Below are 18,702 nucleotides of genomic sequence, written 5' to 3'. Positions count from 1 at the left end.
TTTGAAAAGTCATATGACAAGGTCTGTTGGGAGTTCTTATTTAAATGTCTAGAGCTTAGAGGATTCCCTGATACATGGTGTGGCTGGATTAAACAAGTTGTATCTGGGGGCACCATTAGTGTCAAGGTGAATGACCAAACTGGTCCATACTTTGTCAGCCATAAAGGTGTACGTCAGGGTGATCCCCTTTCACCTATTCTATTCAACTTTGTGGCAGATTACTTAGCGAGAATGGTCAGACTCTCCCAAAGAAATGGGATGCTGACTGGGCTAGCTAATAATTTGATTCCACATGGAGTGGCTATTTTGCAATATGCTGATGATACTATTATCTGCTTGGAAGAGGACTATGAAAATGCTAGGAACATGAAAATACTTCTTTACATTTATGAAATAATAACTGGTCTGAAGATAAACTTCTCAAAAAGTAAAGTAATTCTTATAAATGGGGACCATAACATGAATATGTTGTATGCTGAACTATTCAACTGTCAAATTGGGACTTTTCCCTTGAAATATCTGGGTGTACCTATCAGTCCCAGCAGACTACATGTCAAAGATTGGGCCATGTTGGAAGAGAAAAATAAGAAGAAGCTTGCCGCCTGGAAAGGTAAAGCTCTATCAATAGCTGGCTGAACCAATTTGATTAACTCCAGCCTATCCAACTCCTCTATATATCATATGTCCATGTATCTCCTCCCCAAAACCACTTCTGATAGACTAGATAAGCAGAGGAGATCCTTCTTCTGGCAAGGAGGTGGGCAGAAGAAGAAATACCACCTAGTGAGGTAGGATGTTATAAACAAAAGCAAAAAAACAAGGAGGGTTGGGGGTTAAAAACATACAAAAATGAACACCAGTCTATTATGCAAATGGTGGTGGAAATTGGAATATGAGGAAGGAATGTGGCAGAGCATAGTCAAGAAAAAATATTTGCAGAGGGAGACTGTTAACTCTGTGAGGCACAAGATGGATGATTCACCTGTATGGCATGATTTACTGGAAATCAAGCATATATATCTAAGGGGGAGAACCTTTTCAGTCAAAAATAGGAGGAAAACCTCTCTGTGGACTGATACATGGATCTCAGACAAACCACTGTGTATTCTCTACCCAGTGCTATTTGACCTGTGTGTCAACAAGAATATCTCTGTCTTTAATTTCCTGACCATTAATGGACAAGTCTAGTTGAGCAGATGGCTGCCTTCTCTTCTCTTTGAACAATGGATTGAGGTGGTTAATAACATATACAACCATGCTTTTGACGACAGAGCTGACATGCCTATTTGGAAGTGGAGCAAAAACTCAGTGTTTTCCACGAAATCGGTATATGATAGCCTGACTAGGGAAGATACTGGGAGACACTTTAATCACATATGGAAAGCCAAGGTGCCTTACAAAATTAAAATCTTCATGTGGTTAGTAGAGAACAATGCCATCCTCACCAAAGATAATCTTATAAGAAGGCATTGGGTAGGGGACCCCATATGTCAATTCTGCACTACACATGAATCCATTGATCACTTATTCTTTCAGTGCCCGGTGGCTAAAACCACATGGGGAGTGATCGGTATATGCATTGGAGCCAATGATATCCCCAGAAACATACATCAATATAAAACTTGGATTAAAAAATGGCTACCAGGAGGTGGTCATGTGTATACCAGAGGCTGTGCAGCAGTCTGCTGGGCCATCTGGAAATGCAGAAATAGAGCCTGCTTTGACAGGAAAGTGATCAAGAATCCTTTGGAAATCCTAATCCATGTCTGCTCTTTTCTGACCTATTGGACAGGCTTATACAACTCGGAGATGCAGGGGAAGATCCTGGAGGGTGTCCAGACCTTGCTGGCCTGCGCCCACAAGATGATGGCATGCCAGGCACCAGCGACGGCAACAGCCAGGATCTTGCCGCCCACTACAGAAGACGGGCAGGATGAGCAAGATGACGGCGAGCTGAATTGATGTAGAGGAGCGGTCTCCAACCATCTGGGGCCTGAAGTTGTTTCGTTTTGCCCAGTTGTTTTAAACTCAGTAGTGTTAAACTTGGTCTGTAAAACTATTTGGAGGGTGCTGCGACCTGGGAACCCTGGGTCACATCTTTGCAGCGTGATCTAGTCTGAATCAGGCTAGGTTTCCCCATCTTTTCCTCCTCCCTTTCCCTTTCTTCTTCCCCTCTCCCATTAACTCTGTGAACTGTGCGGAATTTCCGTTGAATGCAATGGAAATGGGGGATGCCTCGCGTCAAAAAAAAAGCCTAAATATTCGATGTGATGTTTTTTGCCAAAATTTTTTGAATCTAAACACGGCCTAAGCTTTGCTTGAAAATTTCAAAGCAACCTGTGTCCTGCCTGGTCCATGCTGGGCCTGGGCGCGGTACGGAGGACTACGGACCATCAAGCGAAGGATCTGGTCTGCGTAGAGCAGCGAGTCAACGATAACGATGCTTGTACTCCGCACGGGGGCACGAGCTGATCTTTAAGAATCGAAACCTAGGTTATTTCGCGGGCGGAGGATCAGGCCACGTCGCCGTTAACCCGCTAGCCGTCGGATCGATACATGACACAATAATAACCGTCCAATGCGGGACTGATCGCGCCTCTTGCCCATCAACCCGCAAACCTGGTCACCGCGAATCTTCGCGAAGCTAACCGCTTTCTTTCGGGTTCCTGCCGATGACACCGCCATCCGCAATCCCGCGCCTCGCCTCGCGCCCTCGCCTCTGCCACCGCCGAGGCGCCGATCCCGTCCCTACCGAGCACCATCCCCGTCCCCATCCTTGGACCGCCCAGGCCGCACGGCAAGCTGGCCGCCTACTTCTCAGGAGCCTCCATCGCTCCCTTTGCCTGCCCTGCTATGGCTTGCTCCCTCGACGCCTCCTCCCCGTAGATGCTGCCTCTGCCTTCTCCTCCTCTCTCGACGTCTCCTCCACCGTGGCCTCCTCCTCGGTCTCGATTTAGCCCATGCCCAGGCGCCGCACCCACCTCGAGCGAAGGGACAGGCAGCCTCGATGGGAACATCAACTGCGTCATAAAGGGGGCGGAGCCTGGGCACATGTCGCGTGCACCACGACGGGGACCTCCTCTATTGCGGGCGACTGATCCGAGATGCCTGCCAACGGAGAGAAGCAAGGCCTCGTCAGCCATGGGAGGAGAGGATATCGAATTGCCGGTAGGAGACGGAAAGGATTGGAGATCATATCTAGGAGGGAGGCGATTGGGCAATCTGGTGAAAGCTACTCCGTTTCAGCTCCTGATAAAATTCCAAAAATCTTGCATCTCAAATCCAAGGGCGACCCCAGATGCATTTTGAATTCCCAGATTCTGAAAATCCAGGGGCTTCCAAACTGGATCTTCAAGTGCATATGAATAAATAGATTCGCATACAAAAAATTGTGCCAAATCCATATTCTGTAGTCAGAAATCAGTGCAGATTGTCCAAGGCCCTCCCAGCCCAGAGAGGAGTTTCCGATCGAGTGCCGCCAAGCACACAGCACACACGCCGAGGCATCTTCCATGTTGGTGGGGCGCATGATCAGGTTGGAGGAAGTCCTGGCGGTGACGGATCTGGTTGGAGGAAGTACTCCAGCTGCAGCCACCAAGGCGAGTGCAACCTTGACGTGATGGCGACCGTGTTACTAGGATCAACGGGCGAAGGTAGGAAAGCAGGGTAGAGTCCATTGTCTAAGAAAAATGTTGCTTTGCATCTGCGCTATAAAATGCTGAGCTTACAGTGTCACTACCGCTTCTGCTACTCACCAAGTCACCATGTTCATCTTGATGATCAGTGTCAATGGTATTACCATATGATGTGGAATAAATACAATGTTTGGTGAGGGCCATGAAAAATGTTGTTTTGCTGTAGTAAATCCTAATCTGATGTCTAGAAAGCAAAGCTTACACTTATACAAGTAGATTATAGTTATAAGAGGTCCTTCAATAATACTATTGGGGAAAAAGTGAAATATGCACATTAGGAATTCAATGCAATTAGAAATTAGGAAGTCTTTCTCATATGATTGGGCTACTGTGTCAAACTTGCGATTTCTTAAAGATGATCCAAACCCAACAAATCCAGAGGTTGTGCTCATTAGGAACAAAATTTATAACTGATCGTAATGATAGCTCACTCTCCTAAGCTCCTATTCTTTTTACCTCAAAATGTAAACATGGTCCATGCTATTTTACATTATATTCAGCAAAAGAAAAGTAAATGCAATAGAAACATCAAGAAAAGCATACAGAAGTTTATAACAGGACAAGCTAGAGAGACTATTGATAAGAGATGACTTAAATCTATGTAGGTGTAGCTTTTATAGCTTGTACAAAACAAAATTTCCAGGTACTACTCTTTTCCAGTTGAATCTGGAGCTCTTGAAAACAAATGTTAGCTAGTAGCTGCTAACTATACACAATCTTCGCCTAATTGTAAAAAGTTCTGATCTCTAGGTTCACAATATTGGCTTAGCAAAAGCCCAAAGTGCGGCAACGCCGCGCGTTCATTCTAGTATAGTCGATCCGTGGCTGTAGCAAGTAAACATGCCATCGCAGTAGCTCCACCTCCCAGTGCGGATCGTATCTCTTGTGGGGGTGACCGGATCTAGTACGAGATCTTCGCACAGCGCGGCATACGGAATCGACATCAAAGTGCATCACAAAATCAGCGGGATCCGATCACAAGAACGAAAATCGTATGGTCCCAAAACATACGTTTTCTTTTTTAAAAAAAATCAAGAGCAAAACCCAAACCCGGATATACAGTTTTTGTCCTCTAACCAGATGGAGCTGGCTTCTAGCTCATCCAGTCGTCCTCGCCACACACACGTTTACAGCAGCCTCCCGAAAGGGACAATGGGTCAATTAGCCCGGAAGCGCCCGGGCGCCTGATCGACGCGACGCTGTGCATCGTATCTTGTAGCTATAGCTTGGCCTAACAGTGGGCGGCTAGACTAGCGCTGTTCCCCGATCGCCGGCCCGATCCGACGACCGTGAACCAAGGCCCGTGGCTACAGCGGCGAGCGCTGTGCCCGGCTCGCGCCGGCTGAATCATTGAAGCCCGGGGCGCTGGGTCCGCGCTGCAGGAGAGCCAGCAGGGCGTGGGGAGGGGGTCAGCCCTGCCGCTGTCGGTCGGTCGGTCGCCGCGCCGCGCCGCTCCTCCCGCGCCCCGGCGGTAGGAAACAAAAGCGCCATTTCCCAACCGAGCCCGACCGGAACCAGCGTGCCCCCGCGCCCGCCTCGCCTCAGCTGCCCGCCGCCGCCCCGCCCCGCCCCCCACACCGCGGTGGCCACCATCACTTGCCACTTGAAGGCAGCGAGTGGAGGAGTGACGGGGGTGACTGGTGACCGGTGAGCCTCGCTCTCGGCCGTCGGCCTCCCTCCCGCCCCCACACAAAAGCACAAAAGCCAACCACACCGCCCGTCACACGGCGCCGCTGCGGCTGCAGCCGCGGCGCAGGCAAGGCAGGCAGGCAGCCAGAGCCAGGCCACCCAGCTAGCGTTTAGGAAACGACGAGATGGATACGAGCGAGTGATAGCTAACGCCACCGCTACGCTAATACTAGCTGAGGCAAGCGAGCTGCGAGCACCGCTGCCCCCTCTGCGGTAGTGTGTGAACTGTGAAGGCCTGAAGGGGGACGGGAGTGCTGCCGCGCTCCGTGCCGTCGCTCTCACGGACTCGCCCGTCGGGTCCTCGCCCCGGGCAGGCATGCGCTGATGGAATTTAGGGGCCAGGAGGAACCCGCCGAGGGGATGGGCGCCAGCTCCGCGCCGCCGGTCGCGCCCAGCAGGGCCGCCCCCGCCCCGGGGAACCACGCGGCGCCCCCCGAGGTGGCGCGGTACCACGAGTGCCTGCGCAACCACGCGGTGGCGCTGGGTGGGCATGTCGTCGACGGCTGCGGGGAGTTCATGCCCGGCGCCGGCGCCGGGGACGACGCGCTCAAGTGCGCCGCCTGCGGCTGCCACCGCAGCTTCCACCGCAAGGACGACGGCCAGCGGCGCCAGCTGCTGCTCCCGGCGCCCGCGCCCGCGCCGCCGGTGACGCCGACGGCCCCGCGCGTCCCGCTCCTCCTGCCGCCGCCCCACCCCTACGCCGCCGCCAGCCACCCCAACTACGCGCCGCCGCCGCCGCCGTTCCCGTACCACGGCACGCCCAGCGGCAGAGGCGGCACCACGACGGAGTCGTCCAGCGAGGAGCGCGGGCCGCCGCCCGCGCACGCTGCCGCGGCGCAGGGGCACCTGCGGCGGAAGCGGTTCCGGACCAAGTTCACGCCGGAGCAGAAGGAGCAGATGCTAGCGTTCGCGGAGCGGCTGGGGTGGCGGATGCAGCAGGACGAGGCGCTGGTGCAGCAGTTCTGCGAGCAGGTCGGCGTGCGGCGCCAGGTCTTCAAGGTGTGGATGCACAACAACAAGCACACCGGCAGCGGCAGCAGGAGGCAGCTGCAGCTGCCGCCGCAGGAGCAACAATCCCAACAGCAGCCGCGCCAGCAGTAGCAGCAGCAGTAGCCATGGCGGGAGACAAGGCTCAGCGCCTCGACCATTTGCTTAATCCCCACCTCATTTTTTTTATGAGCTCCCAGAGAGGTGGGATTAAACAAGGGAAGTGAGGGCTCTATCCTTTCTTCTTCCCTTCCTTTTCTGTTTTCACCTTATCCTTCGAATTTTTGTAGCCATTTCGTCTCTTTACTTCATGATCTTGTTTGTTTATCCTTGATTTCTTCTGTTCCTAGTCGGGGGATCAATTGAATGGAGGTGGTACTGTGCATGTTTTTTTTTTTGAAAAACACTGTGCATGCTTTGTAGCTACATTTTTACCTTGTTACTTGACCTCTCGAGCAACAAAGATTAACCAATCAAAATTTCTCTCAGCTTTCCTCAAGATTGTAATTTGATGTTCACTTAAAGCACTAGACAATTTAGCTGGTGGCCTCTCCTCCCTTCTAGTGCAGTGCAGCATTTTCATAAATTTCAAGCTTAAAACCCAGCATAAACTAATGAGTATCATGACACCAAATCTTGAGTTTTCTTTAGCTAATTACAATTATGGAGCAGCAATTGATATATTTGGCTAGAGAATATTCTATATTCAGGAGGAAAAAGTGAAAAAGGACAGTTAGCGCGCTCTAGCCTAAGAGGGGGAGGGGGTGAATTAGGCCAGCTAAAAACTTAGACTTATGGCTCCAACTATTTGTACAATAATAAACTAAAGCATGCTATCTAGATGTGCAACTATAATTGTTCTAGTGTGAAACCCCTATCCCAAAAGAGTTTAGCAATCTATAGCCTTTCCTATCAAAAAACTACTCTATGAAAGTAAAGGCACATAAATTGCTAGTATGAAATGCGGAAGCTTAAAGAGCGGGATAGGAGAAAGCAAACTCGACGCGGGTGTTTATCCCGTGGTTCGGTTAGCCACAAAGGCACACCTACATCTACGTTGTTGTAGCACTCACTAAGAGTATTGCTACTCGGCCACCAAGTCTCTTCCATGGACACAATCACGGTCACTTTGACTCCGGGTTTCACTAAGGACCTTCTCCACAAAGGATGGGGGTCTCCACGTCCCCCGCACAAAGTTGTCGTCGCCGCTCCACACCAAGTCGGAGGGTCGATGACGTGCCGGCGAGCCTTCAAAGCTCCAAGGTGCCGGCGCACCGAAATCTTCTTTTGGTTCACTTAAGAACCACAGTACAAAGGCTCAAGACCTTGCAATCTCACTCAATAAGAGCTAATCATTTACACAACACTCTCAAAGTGTGCTAAAAGCTAAGGATATGATCACTATGCTCTTGTATGGCTTGGATGTGTTCTTGAGTATGTGTGGGAAGTCCAACAACTCCAACAATCTTCAAATGGTCGGGGAATGCCATATATATAGGCCTCCAAGTCGTGGAGCTGTTGCTCCAACGGTCAGCAAAAATCTGCGTACCATCGGATGAACCGATGCCTCTACCTGGGGTAGCGTCGGTTCATCCGGTCACTCTCAGACCCGAAGTAGCCGTTGACCTTCTGACGCACTGTCTGCGACCCCACCGGTTTAACCGATGACATGGCGTCGGTTCAACCGGTCACTCACAGCACTCAACTAGCCGTTGGCCTCTTTCTCTCCTGCTGACGTCATTACATCGGTGCTTTGCTCCGATGCATCACGGGTTCAATCGGTGCTGAAGGATCTTCTCCTGGGCGCTTGACATCGTCTCTGGAATATAGTATGCCCAATGCACGGATGCATGTCGTGATGCTGTCGGTTCAACCGGTGCCTCACATGATCTTCACTTGAGCTTCAGAGACGCTCAGACTTGCATCAAACACCAGGGCATCGGATCTTCCGACAACCATCGGATGCACCGATGCTTAGGCATCGGTTCTTCCGGTGCTACTGATTTCTGCAGAACTAATCCAATTCAGCGTTTCTTTGAGTTCTTTCTTCGTATTTTGTTTTGCATGGCCTTTTTACTTCATCCTTGAGATCTAGAAATGTTCTTTTAACAAAACTATTAGTCTCATTGATTGCGTTGTCATTCGATCACCAAAATCACTCGAAATGGCATAAATGGTGCCATGTTCATTAAAAAACGATTAACTTCGTGGCTAGAATATACCGGAAAAGAATGCTTGCATGCAGAAAAACTAATGTTGCATCTAATGCTCATTCCTTTATGTTTGTTTGCCATTCAATAGGAGGTGTACTTTGCCTCCTGTTGTGTGTTGTGTTGTACTTGGCTGGCTCTAGCCTCTAGATGCAACGCATAGCTGCCATGTATGGAGTTAAGAGTTATTTTTCAAACCTGACGGATTTAATGGAGGACTTGAGCCTGGAGACTCCTGAGAAGTTTTGGGTATGGCCGGTCACGTACTCACGTGGCTTCCGTCGCCTCCACCGTCCAGAAGCCAAGGATTTATTTTCATGAAATTGTGAGGCCCATGCTGCAAGAGATGAGATCATGAGAGGCAGATAAGGATGTAATGAATGCCCTCCAAGAAAATTGCGAGCCAGATAAAGTAGGGATAATGAGAAACTTAGCATCACAGGATTTTGCGTTCTTGATATCCTTCACTAGTAAGTCCATTTTTGGATGAGTCCGGCATATTTGGTTTCTTTTGGTCCAGTTTTCTTTGAAGGTTAATTGCTAAATTTGGATAGTTCTGCCAAACCAGTTGAAAATGACATGGAGAAAACACGATACCGCTGAGCCTTGCATGTGCATATGTTTTACTAGACATTTTTCGATATTGAGTAACCAAGTTTTAGCATAGAAAGTTTATGCTGTGAAAAGTAAAACAGAATTAACTAGTTGTGACTGCTTAACTCAAGCAATGTGACTTACCAGCTGCAATGTTGAAAAGCAAGTCAACAAGCTTCCTTGCCTCCTTGGTCCTTGAGTTAAGTGTTTGTACTGAAAATAGTCGCAATTAACAGCAATGCAGCGACTAGTGAGGGAGCTTCTATTTTTGTTCCTTTGGGTGCCCTCATATTCTACATCATACATATAAATTCTTGCAATAACAAGGTGTTTACCGGCTGGTTTTTTTCAGAGGCTTAAATTCTAATACATCCTGAAGTACTAGTACCTTATGAATTGTCTTGAAACATATAGTTTGATATTGCCAGAGCCAAACAAGGTGGAGGTAGGTTTACATGATGTGACGAACGGAGCGAATAACCTTCTTTTCCACAGGCCAATCATGCTCGTCGGCATGTTAAGTTGATTTTGACTGCTTAGACCACGATAAGAGCATGCCAGCACCTCTGCCAAAGCCAGCTCCTGACCTTTGGATCCGGGAATTCTGATAAGGTGCAGCTGTAAAGAAAACATGAAAAGCAACACCAAAAACATTGCCACGTTTCTGTTAAAAATATATGATAATATCCTTTCAAAAAAGTAGCATAATACAAATAAGTAATATTTTCTGTGTTCCAACTAGTACCACAAGTGAAGAGCATCTACAATCAAGTGATATTTACTGTCGTTTACCTAATGTTTCAATCGCACAAACTAAAATTTTCATCAGAAAATAGAGAAATTAATGAAAAGATCAATAATTTCTCTAACAAATCAGAAGTTACTCCGTATTATCTATGACTTCATCTGCAGAATCAGGTGCAGCTGAGAGCCTGAGATGATTTCTCCCCAGAGAAAATCAGTTTAGAAAGAATGCAGTGATACTAGACTTCTGCACAGTTGTTGAACTTTAGCCCATCATGGTGCTAGTGAATGATCAGTACTGTCAGTTCTGATCGTTTTGTCTTTTCTTTGCACTTCTGACAGGTCTTATTAATAACCAAGAGGGCAAGAGGCCAAGAGTTCTTTGTTGAACTATTCAAGAATGAAGACTACTGCCGTGTGCCGTGGACTGTGCTTCCGTGTCTAAACCTAATACTGTGATATTTCAGAGCTGTTTGCCTTGCTGCCCTCCAAGCCTTTGTGGCAGGTTCCCATCCATCAGTTTAGAACAAACTTGCTTTATTTAAGGGACGGACCAAAGAGACTGACAAAAATAATTCAGACATAATCAACTATCCGTCTGATACAATGAGCCAACTTGTCGATCTTTCTATAGATATGTCCTGAAGAATTTGTCGGGAAAAGATGAGATCTGGGCAATATTCCCAGCAGTAAATAAAGAGCAAAGAGCTAAGATGGGATATCAGCTCGTATCAAGATAGTAGTTGGCATTAGACAAGACTGATAAACCTCACCCACTAATCCTTGTGGCTCCAAGTCCCTAAGCAACATGCTGGCCAATCAAACCCAATCACGCTCAAACTTCGAAGCTTCAAATATTTTTAGTAGCTGCTGATCTCATCCTTTCCAAACTTAAACTAATACTCTGACAACTGATAACATAACACTAGCCCGTGCATCTTTGCTTAAACAAGTCCTAATCTTACTTGTAAAAGATAATAATTTACTTGGATTTTTGTGGATTTGGGAAGGGAAGAAAAATAAAGAATTCCCACCCATGCATCACATCAGAGTCACGCAAAGCTGAGCTGCATAGCCAACTAACCACTCAACAAACTAAGTTTAAACAACTAATCAATAGATCAACACAAAGCATTCATGTACTAGGCCTTTGATAAGTTTACTTAACAAATCTTTAAGCTAGTCGTGGGGCCCATGGGAGGACCACTTTCATACCTGAGCACCAGTATTAAGGCTTGCATCTCCCAGAAAGGCTCTTGTACCACAGTGGCAGACTGTGTGGTTGAACCCTAGCCAAAAACAGCAGCTTTGTTAATTGCAACCAGTGATGTACTGCACTTACGTACAGTACTGACATATTTGCGATCCCATTTACTGCAGCTGGTGTCGAGTGTTTAAGTCCAGATAATTAAATTCTTGTGAATAGATCATGTATGAGGCGTGTCAGAATGGAACATTGTTGGCAGGTTCTGGAAATGTTTTGCGTTCATACTAGCGCAGTTTTCAACAGGTCATGCGATAGACAGGGGAAGTTGAACTAGGGCCAGAGATCTGTTTATGTTATATTATGCAGGTTCGTGAATGGATTACTCCTCCACAATGAACCTTTTAACTCATATGATATACAATTTCTGCGCTAAGAAGCAGGATACCACAATCCTATTCTCTTAGAAGTTTATGATACATGGTGGCCCCCGTAAGATATTACTACCATGGTGACATGAGATGGAATGGAAGTTTGTTAGTGAACGCATAGTTCAAGAAGTCAACTACGCACATGAAAATCCACTGTGAACTCAGAGGTTCCTATGACAAAAGCAAGAAACCAAAAGCAAAGAAGCCATTTGAAAATCCTATTCTCTTAGAAGTTTATGCTTGCTTTGATTATGTCGTCATCAATTACCAAAAAGGGGAGATTGTAACGAACATGGCACCATTTATGCCATTTCGAGTGATTTTGGTGATCGTATGACAACACAATCAATGGGACTAATGGTTTTGTTTAGTGAACATTTCTAGATCCCAGGGATGAAGTAAAAAAGCCATGCAAAGTAAAACACGAAAAAGAAACTCAAAGAAACGCTGAATTGGACGAGTTCTACTGAAATCAGTAGCACCGGAAGAACCGATGCTCATAGCATCGGTGCATCCGATGGTTGTCGGAAGAACCGACGCCCTGGTTTTGTCACAAGTCTGTGCGCCTCTGAAGACCAAGTGAAGAAAGAAGTGAAGCACCGGATGAACCGACGGCGTCATGAGAAGCATCAGTGCATTCAATGTACTATGTTCCAGAGACGTTGTCAAGCGCACAGGAGCCACGTCTTCAGCACTGGTTGAACCGGTGATGCATCGAAGCATAGCACCAGTGTAATGACGTCAGCAGGAGAGAAAGAGGCCAACGGCTAGTTGAGTGCTGTGAGTGACCGGTTTAACCGACACACAGTCATCGGTTAAACCGGTGGTGTCGCAGACAGTGCGTCAGAAGCTCAACGGCTACTTCGGGTCTGAGAGTGACCAGATGAACTGATGCCACCCCAGGCAGAGGCATCGGTTCATCCGATGGTATGCTGTTTTCTGCTGACCGTTGGAGCAACAGCTACAAGACTTGGTGGCCTATATATACGCCTCACCCCGGCCATTTGAAGCTTGCTGGAGTCTCAAGACATCTCATACACATCCAAGAACACCTCCAAGCCATCCAAGAGCATAAAGATCAAATCCTTAGTCCTTAGCACAAGCTTTGTGAGTGTTAGTGCTAGGTTAGCTCTTGAGAGAGTGATCAAGCAAGGTTTAGATCCTTGTGCTGTGGTTCTAGAGTGAACCAACATTGTATCTTGGTGCGCCGGCCATCCTTGGAGCTTTGGTGGCTCGCCGGCAAGTCAACGATTCTCCGGCTTGGTGTGGAGCGGCGTCGACGACATTGTGCGGGGGACGGAGACCCCTCCTTCGTGGGCAATCTCCCTTAGTGAAGATCGGGATCAAGGTGACCGTGATTGTGTTCACGGAAGAGACTTGATTGCCGGGAAGCGATACTCTTCGTGAGTGCTTCAACAACGTGGACGTAGGGGCGCCTTTGTGGCAATCCGAACCACGGGACAAATCCTCGTGTTGAGAGTTCGCTTCCTCTCATCCCTCCCTTTAAACTTCCGCATTTCATATTGCAACTTGTGTGCCTTTACTTTCTTAGTGTAGTATCTTGCTAGGATTGGCTATAGGTTGCAAAACTCTTTTGGGATAAGGGTTTCACACTAAGGTGAACCGTAGTTGCACATCTAGATAGCTTGATCTAGTTTAAGTTTTGTGCAAACTAGTTGGAGCCATAGATTAAGGTTTTAATATTGCCTAATTCACCCCTCCCCTCTTAGGCTAGAGCACCCGATCGCTTCCAATTGATATCAGAGACGGGACTCACTTCTCTCACAAATAAAGCCAATTCCATTGGCAAATTTGTATTTACCAGCTCATTAGATCGGTAGGCTTCACCGCCTAGTGAGTTAGCTCTTTGGGGAAGGGATGAATCCCTTAGAAATGGCTTCACAAGTCTACGGGGAAGGGTTAAATATTTCACCATCTAATTTTCCCCAAAAGGTTGAGAGAAAGCTCAAGAAAAAGAAGAAGCAAAAGGAGAAAAAGCCAAAAAATGAACCTCGTGCTTTTCTTGGAGAATGGGTGGATGATGGAGTAGAACCAAGCTCAAGCTCAAGTGATGAGTCCATCAAAAGCACCACCACCCGCACCAACAAGGGAGCTTCATCATCATCCAACACATGCCACATGGCCAAAGGTATGGATAGTGATGTAAGTAGTGATGACTCCGATATTCCTTCTTTTGAAGATCTTCTTGACTTAATTCATGAGCAACAAAGAGTCATGAAAAGACAAACTAAAGAAATTAAAAATCTTAATGCTCTCAATGTTCTAAATGCTTCTCTTGCTACAAATTTTGAAGACTTGATGTGCAAATTCAATTTGCTTAGCAAGGAGCATGAAGATCTCAAATTAAAATTTGAGAGCATTAATGATACTAATGACTTTTTGAAAATGGAGCAAACTATCCCTTGTGCAATTCCAATTTCTAGGATAGATGCTTCAACTTCTTGCATTGACTTAATTGTTGAATCTTGCTCTAAACCTTGCAATGAGAAATGCTATGAGAATGTTATTATAGAATCATGTGATGATCTCATTGCCAAGGAGAATGATGAGCTCAAGCAAGAAGTGGAAAGGTGTGACATCCCGAAAAATTTACCAAATAAATCACACGCTAAAAATATTTTTCAAAATTCTTTTTCATTGTTGAGCTCAATTAACCCTAAACCCTAATACCTTCCCAAAAACTTTCGCCGTCCCAACACCCGATTTCTTTCGTTGTTTCACCTTTTCTTCTCCCTTTTTCCGCCGACCGAACCTCGCTATCTCTCTCTTTTTCCTCACCGCTCGGCTGCCTGTCGTCCACGCACGATCGCCGACCGCGAATCCTGCCGGCGTGCTCTCTCTCTCCCATTTTTCTTTTTCCATTCCCTTTTTCCTTTCTCCCTCCTTCTCCCTTCTTCTCCCTCCTTCTATGCTCCCCGGCCACGCGGACGCGCGTGCCCGAGCCCGACCGCCTGCCCACGCGCGCACACCTCCCCCTGGCCCGAGCACCCCCTGGGCTGTGCGCACGCGCGCGCGCACCGCCGATGCCTCCCTCTACCCGCGCCGCGCGAGCCGCTGCTGCGCGCGCACGCGCTCGCCGCGCTTGGTACGCCGAGTCGCGCACGCCGCAACACCCGCTCAACCGCGCACGCGCCGCGCGGCCCGCCTTCCCTGTACCGCCCATGCGCGTCACGCGTAACACGCGGCCGCGCCGCTCGCCGCACCGCCATCGCCTCCCTGTGCCGCCTCGCCGCTCGCGCTGCTCTGCTCGACGCCGAGCCCCGCAGCCGGCCCCTCCACGTGCCTGCGCACTGCTAGGACCGGCCCGAGACGTCGCGTCGTCCTGAGCCGCCGCCGTGTCACGACACCAAAACGCCATTAATGGCGCCCCACACCGCTCGCCGGCTACCACCCACGCCCCGCCAACCTCCACCGCCTTGCCACGCCTATAAGTAGGCCTTCCTCCTCGCCTCCGAGTCCCACGGCCGCCTCCACCGCAGCACAGCCTCCTCCCGAGCTCCCAACGCCACCACCGCCCACCATAGCCACCGAGTCCCGCCGGCCACCGCGGAGCCCCCTCCTTGCTCCACCTCTGCCCAAGGTAAGGGGCGCACCGGGATCCCCTCGACTCCCCTCCCCTTTTACCCCAGCTCCGGGCCGCCGTCGAGCCTTGCTGTGGCGCCACCACGGCCGCCGTTGCCTGCCGCCGCCCGCCGCCGTGGCCAAGATCCCACGGGCCACCTCCGCTCGAGCCGCGGCCGGGAATCAACTTCCCGTGGCACCCTCTCTCTTTCCCCCACTCCTCGGACCGCCACCGAACCCCCAGGGCCGCCGGCCCGGGCCGCCGGCGCCGCCCTCTCCCCCTCCCCTGTTTTGGTTGCAGGAGAGAGGAAGGAGAAGGGCAATTTTGCCCGTACCCCCCTACACTTTTCTATTTTTAATTAAGAGTCTCTCCACCCTTTGGCCTTTTTGCAAAAGAAGCCCTCCTTTATCATTTTTATTCAAATAAACCCTTTCACCCTAAACTTAATTTTAAATATGCCCCTACACTTTTCTAGAGTAACTCTGATGCTTTCTAAAATTACAACCAAGCCCCTGTTATCTCAAAAATAATTACGAACAAGTCCCTGGATTCTTATTTAACCCTAAACCCCTCTCTGACCTATCATTTTATGCACCAAGCAATCTCCGATCTACGTGAAACTTTACCATGCCAATCATAACATAGTTTTGGCCATGCCATTAGGGAACCGCCCAAAAATATTACTCCTATCTCTATATCTTAATTGTTTCCGATTCGAGCTCAACGATAAAACCTTTATTTCTTTTTTCTGAATTGTGTGTATACGTCGTAGAACACGGTGTGAACGAGTGAGAACCCGTCGATGAGCATTACTGCGAGCAAGTGAACGAGAACCAGTTTCACGATCCCGAATCCAAAGGGCAACACCTCGATCAGGGTTCCCCGGAAGGCTTTGAAGACGGCAAGTTCAATCCCGCCCTTTGATGCATAGTTTGTCCTAGTTTTTATAAACACAACCTATTGGCCTATTTTATAAAATTGCATATGTTTTGCCTGCTGAAAACATGGTTGGATAGCCACCCCTTGATTTGTTATAACCATTCCTTGACCACCTAGATTAATGTCTGAATGTGATTTGTTTGGGCGTTAATCGCTGCTAGAGCGCTTAGGACCTTAAACACGATACAACTTGTTTTATAAAAGGAAAATGCGTGAGTGTGTGGGAAGGGAAAAATGTGGAATTTTCGAAAGACAAGTTTAGACAGGATGGATGGCACTTCTGTGTGATTTGCCAAATGGTGTGCTCGTGCCTGTGTGGTTGAGCAAGGAAGGGAGATATCCATCTTGTCACAATTAAGGACCGAGTTGGTGTGTCATCTCACCTAACTCCACTATCGTGCAAACCACTCGACCGTTGAATGGGCAACGGCTTAGCATAAAGCCCACCAGTTAGTCTGATAGCTATCAAGAGAGCTGATAGCAACGGGTGATCAAGGAGAAGGGATTAGCTCTATGTGACTTATGCCCCGGTTAAAACCTCTATGGTAGGTCAATGACCCCTTGGTGGATCCCGTGATGGCTAGTCAGGTCTAGCTAAGATGGGTAATGGCTTTGTTGGGATCTGCTCCGACACTACGGTGATCGTGCTGTGGTACCCCACTTGTGGGTAAAGTTGCACACCTCTGCAGAGTTAAAATCTATTCGAATAGCCGTGCCCACGGTACTTGGCAAGTTACAGTGTGGTCACATAACTAGTGTTTCTTCTGGAAATGGACGGGTTGGCGTGAGTTGTTTTGGAAAAGTGTCCGGCAGTTGTGCCATGTGCTACGACGGATGAGGAGTCCGGTAGCAACTTAAAACTGGGATCATGTGTGGATCAACACTACGTGTTACTTGGTACGAGAAAACTTGCTTTGAAAATCTTTTCTTTCAAATGAACCCCTACATCAAAATTAGCTTTCCGCAAATAAAACCCTAGCCTCATCCTTGATTTACCCTGTATATTATATTCTGTTGTAACCCCCCCCCCCCCCCCCGTGGGTGTGGTTGGACTTGCTGAGTACGTTTGTACTCACCCCATTCTTAATTTTTACAGAGAAAGATTCAGACTTTGTCCCCGAAGACGTTGAGTACAAGTCCCGTCCTGCACCCAACCTTGCCTGTGGATAGGGTCACCCGCAGAAAGTTCTGTATGGCGCAAGACTCTGATGACCCCCTCTTCGTAGTTAATATTGTTGTGTGGGTGTTAGTTGTTATCCTCGCGATAGTGGCGCTTCACTGCCCACTTCCGCGTAGAGTTGTACGGTGATGTACCATCTGATGTAATAAAAGTGTTATCAGCCTCCTAGGACTGATATTGTATCACTTTTAAGTCTTCTCTTATGAGGGGACGCTTCAAAAGGCTCATGAAGGACTTGTATAGATTGAAGGGCAAGAGTATAGAGAGCAATGTCCAACTTTCTCAAGATAACCGTGAAGACATGGTGAAGAAGCTTGAGAAGGGGTCCACCGTGACTTGCTCAAAGTGCCACAAAGAAGGCCACAAGTCCAACAAGTGTCCTCAACCAAGGAAGAAGCTTCCGGATGAGAAGAACAAGAAAAAACTCACAATCAAGAGTTCTCTCATCTACACCAAGCCCAACTGGAGGAACAAAAGCAATAGCACCTCCTATGTGATCAAAAAGAAGACCAATGGCAAAGTGGTTGCTCACAAGGTTGGGAAGAAGGAAAGGAGTTGAAACCTCTCCATTTGGGTGCCCAAGGACATCATCACCAATATGAAGGGGCCTCAAATGGTGTGGGTTCCAAAGGAGACTTAAAGCCAAGCACGGCTTCGGGGGATTTGGAGACTTAGCTTACAAGTTGAAGTGAAGGTTCAAGCCAAAACAAGCTAAGCTCACAACTTCGACATTTGTTGCCCAAGTCCCCCATAAGGTAATGGTAGCTAGATTTCAATTCAAGCATCATGTAGCTCAATTGCTTTTGTTAGGTTGTTTGCATACATTGCATTTACTAGTGTTATATATGGTAGGTTGCTTGTGTTATGATTCTAACTCATGAGCAACCTACATGGTTTGATAAGTGTGTAGAAAGCTACAAAAAGTCACCCTTCATGGTACATGAACTTCATGAGGTATGAATTTCATATGTGTACCATGAACACAAACTATAGGGTAAACTTCCCATTGTTGTCAAAATCAATGTGCATACATTTGCTTGGTGATTCAAACACTAAATGCACACATTTAGGGGGAGTTCATCCTATAGGTTGTGATTTTGAGACTAACATATTTGTAAATTTATTTTTTGTAGTCTCACGTGGAGTTAACACTCTAAGAGAATATTTCTCACGATCAATGTGAACAAACAACTCTATAAGAGTGATTAGATAAATTGTGCTTTCATGCATATTGAGCCATGCTCTATTGAACTTAAATGCTTATATCTAAGTTCATAGGCTATGTGCTCATATATTTGCTTAACCTTGGTGTACCAAGTGCTCTTTGTTTGAAGACTTTCAGTTGGTTGCAAGTCACTTTCAATTGGTACAAGCAAGGTAAACAAAGTATCCCCCGGATGTATGCAAGGTTCTAAACTCATTCAATTGGTATAATTGTCAATTCCT

The 18,702-nt window shown here is 47.8% G+C and overlaps 1 protein-coding gene across 1 annotated transcript; it reads left to right on the top strand.

The window, feature by feature from the left end:
• The first annotated feature begins 5,201 nt into the window (after positions 1–5,201).
• Positions 5,202–6,766, top strand: LOC120697743 (zinc-finger homeodomain protein 6-like). The gene has a single exon (XM_039981057.1). It carries the CDS (start codon positions 5,709–5,711, stop codon positions 6,483–6,485), a length of 777 nt encoding a protein of 258 aa, XP_039836991.1. The 5' UTR covers positions 5,202–5,708; the 3' UTR covers positions 6,486–6,766.
• Positions 6,767–18,702: the final 11,936 nt, after the last annotated feature.

This window comes from Panicum virgatum, chromosome 3K (genome assembly GCF_016808335.1).
Source record: "Panicum virgatum strain AP13 chromosome 3K, P.virgatum_v5, whole genome shotgun sequence".
NCBI classification, from domain to species: domain Eukaryota; kingdom Viridiplantae; phylum Streptophyta; class Magnoliopsida; order Poales; family Poaceae; genus Panicum; species Panicum virgatum.
Note: the sequence above shows the minus strand (reverse complement) of the source record. Positions and strands in the feature narration are given on the sequence as shown.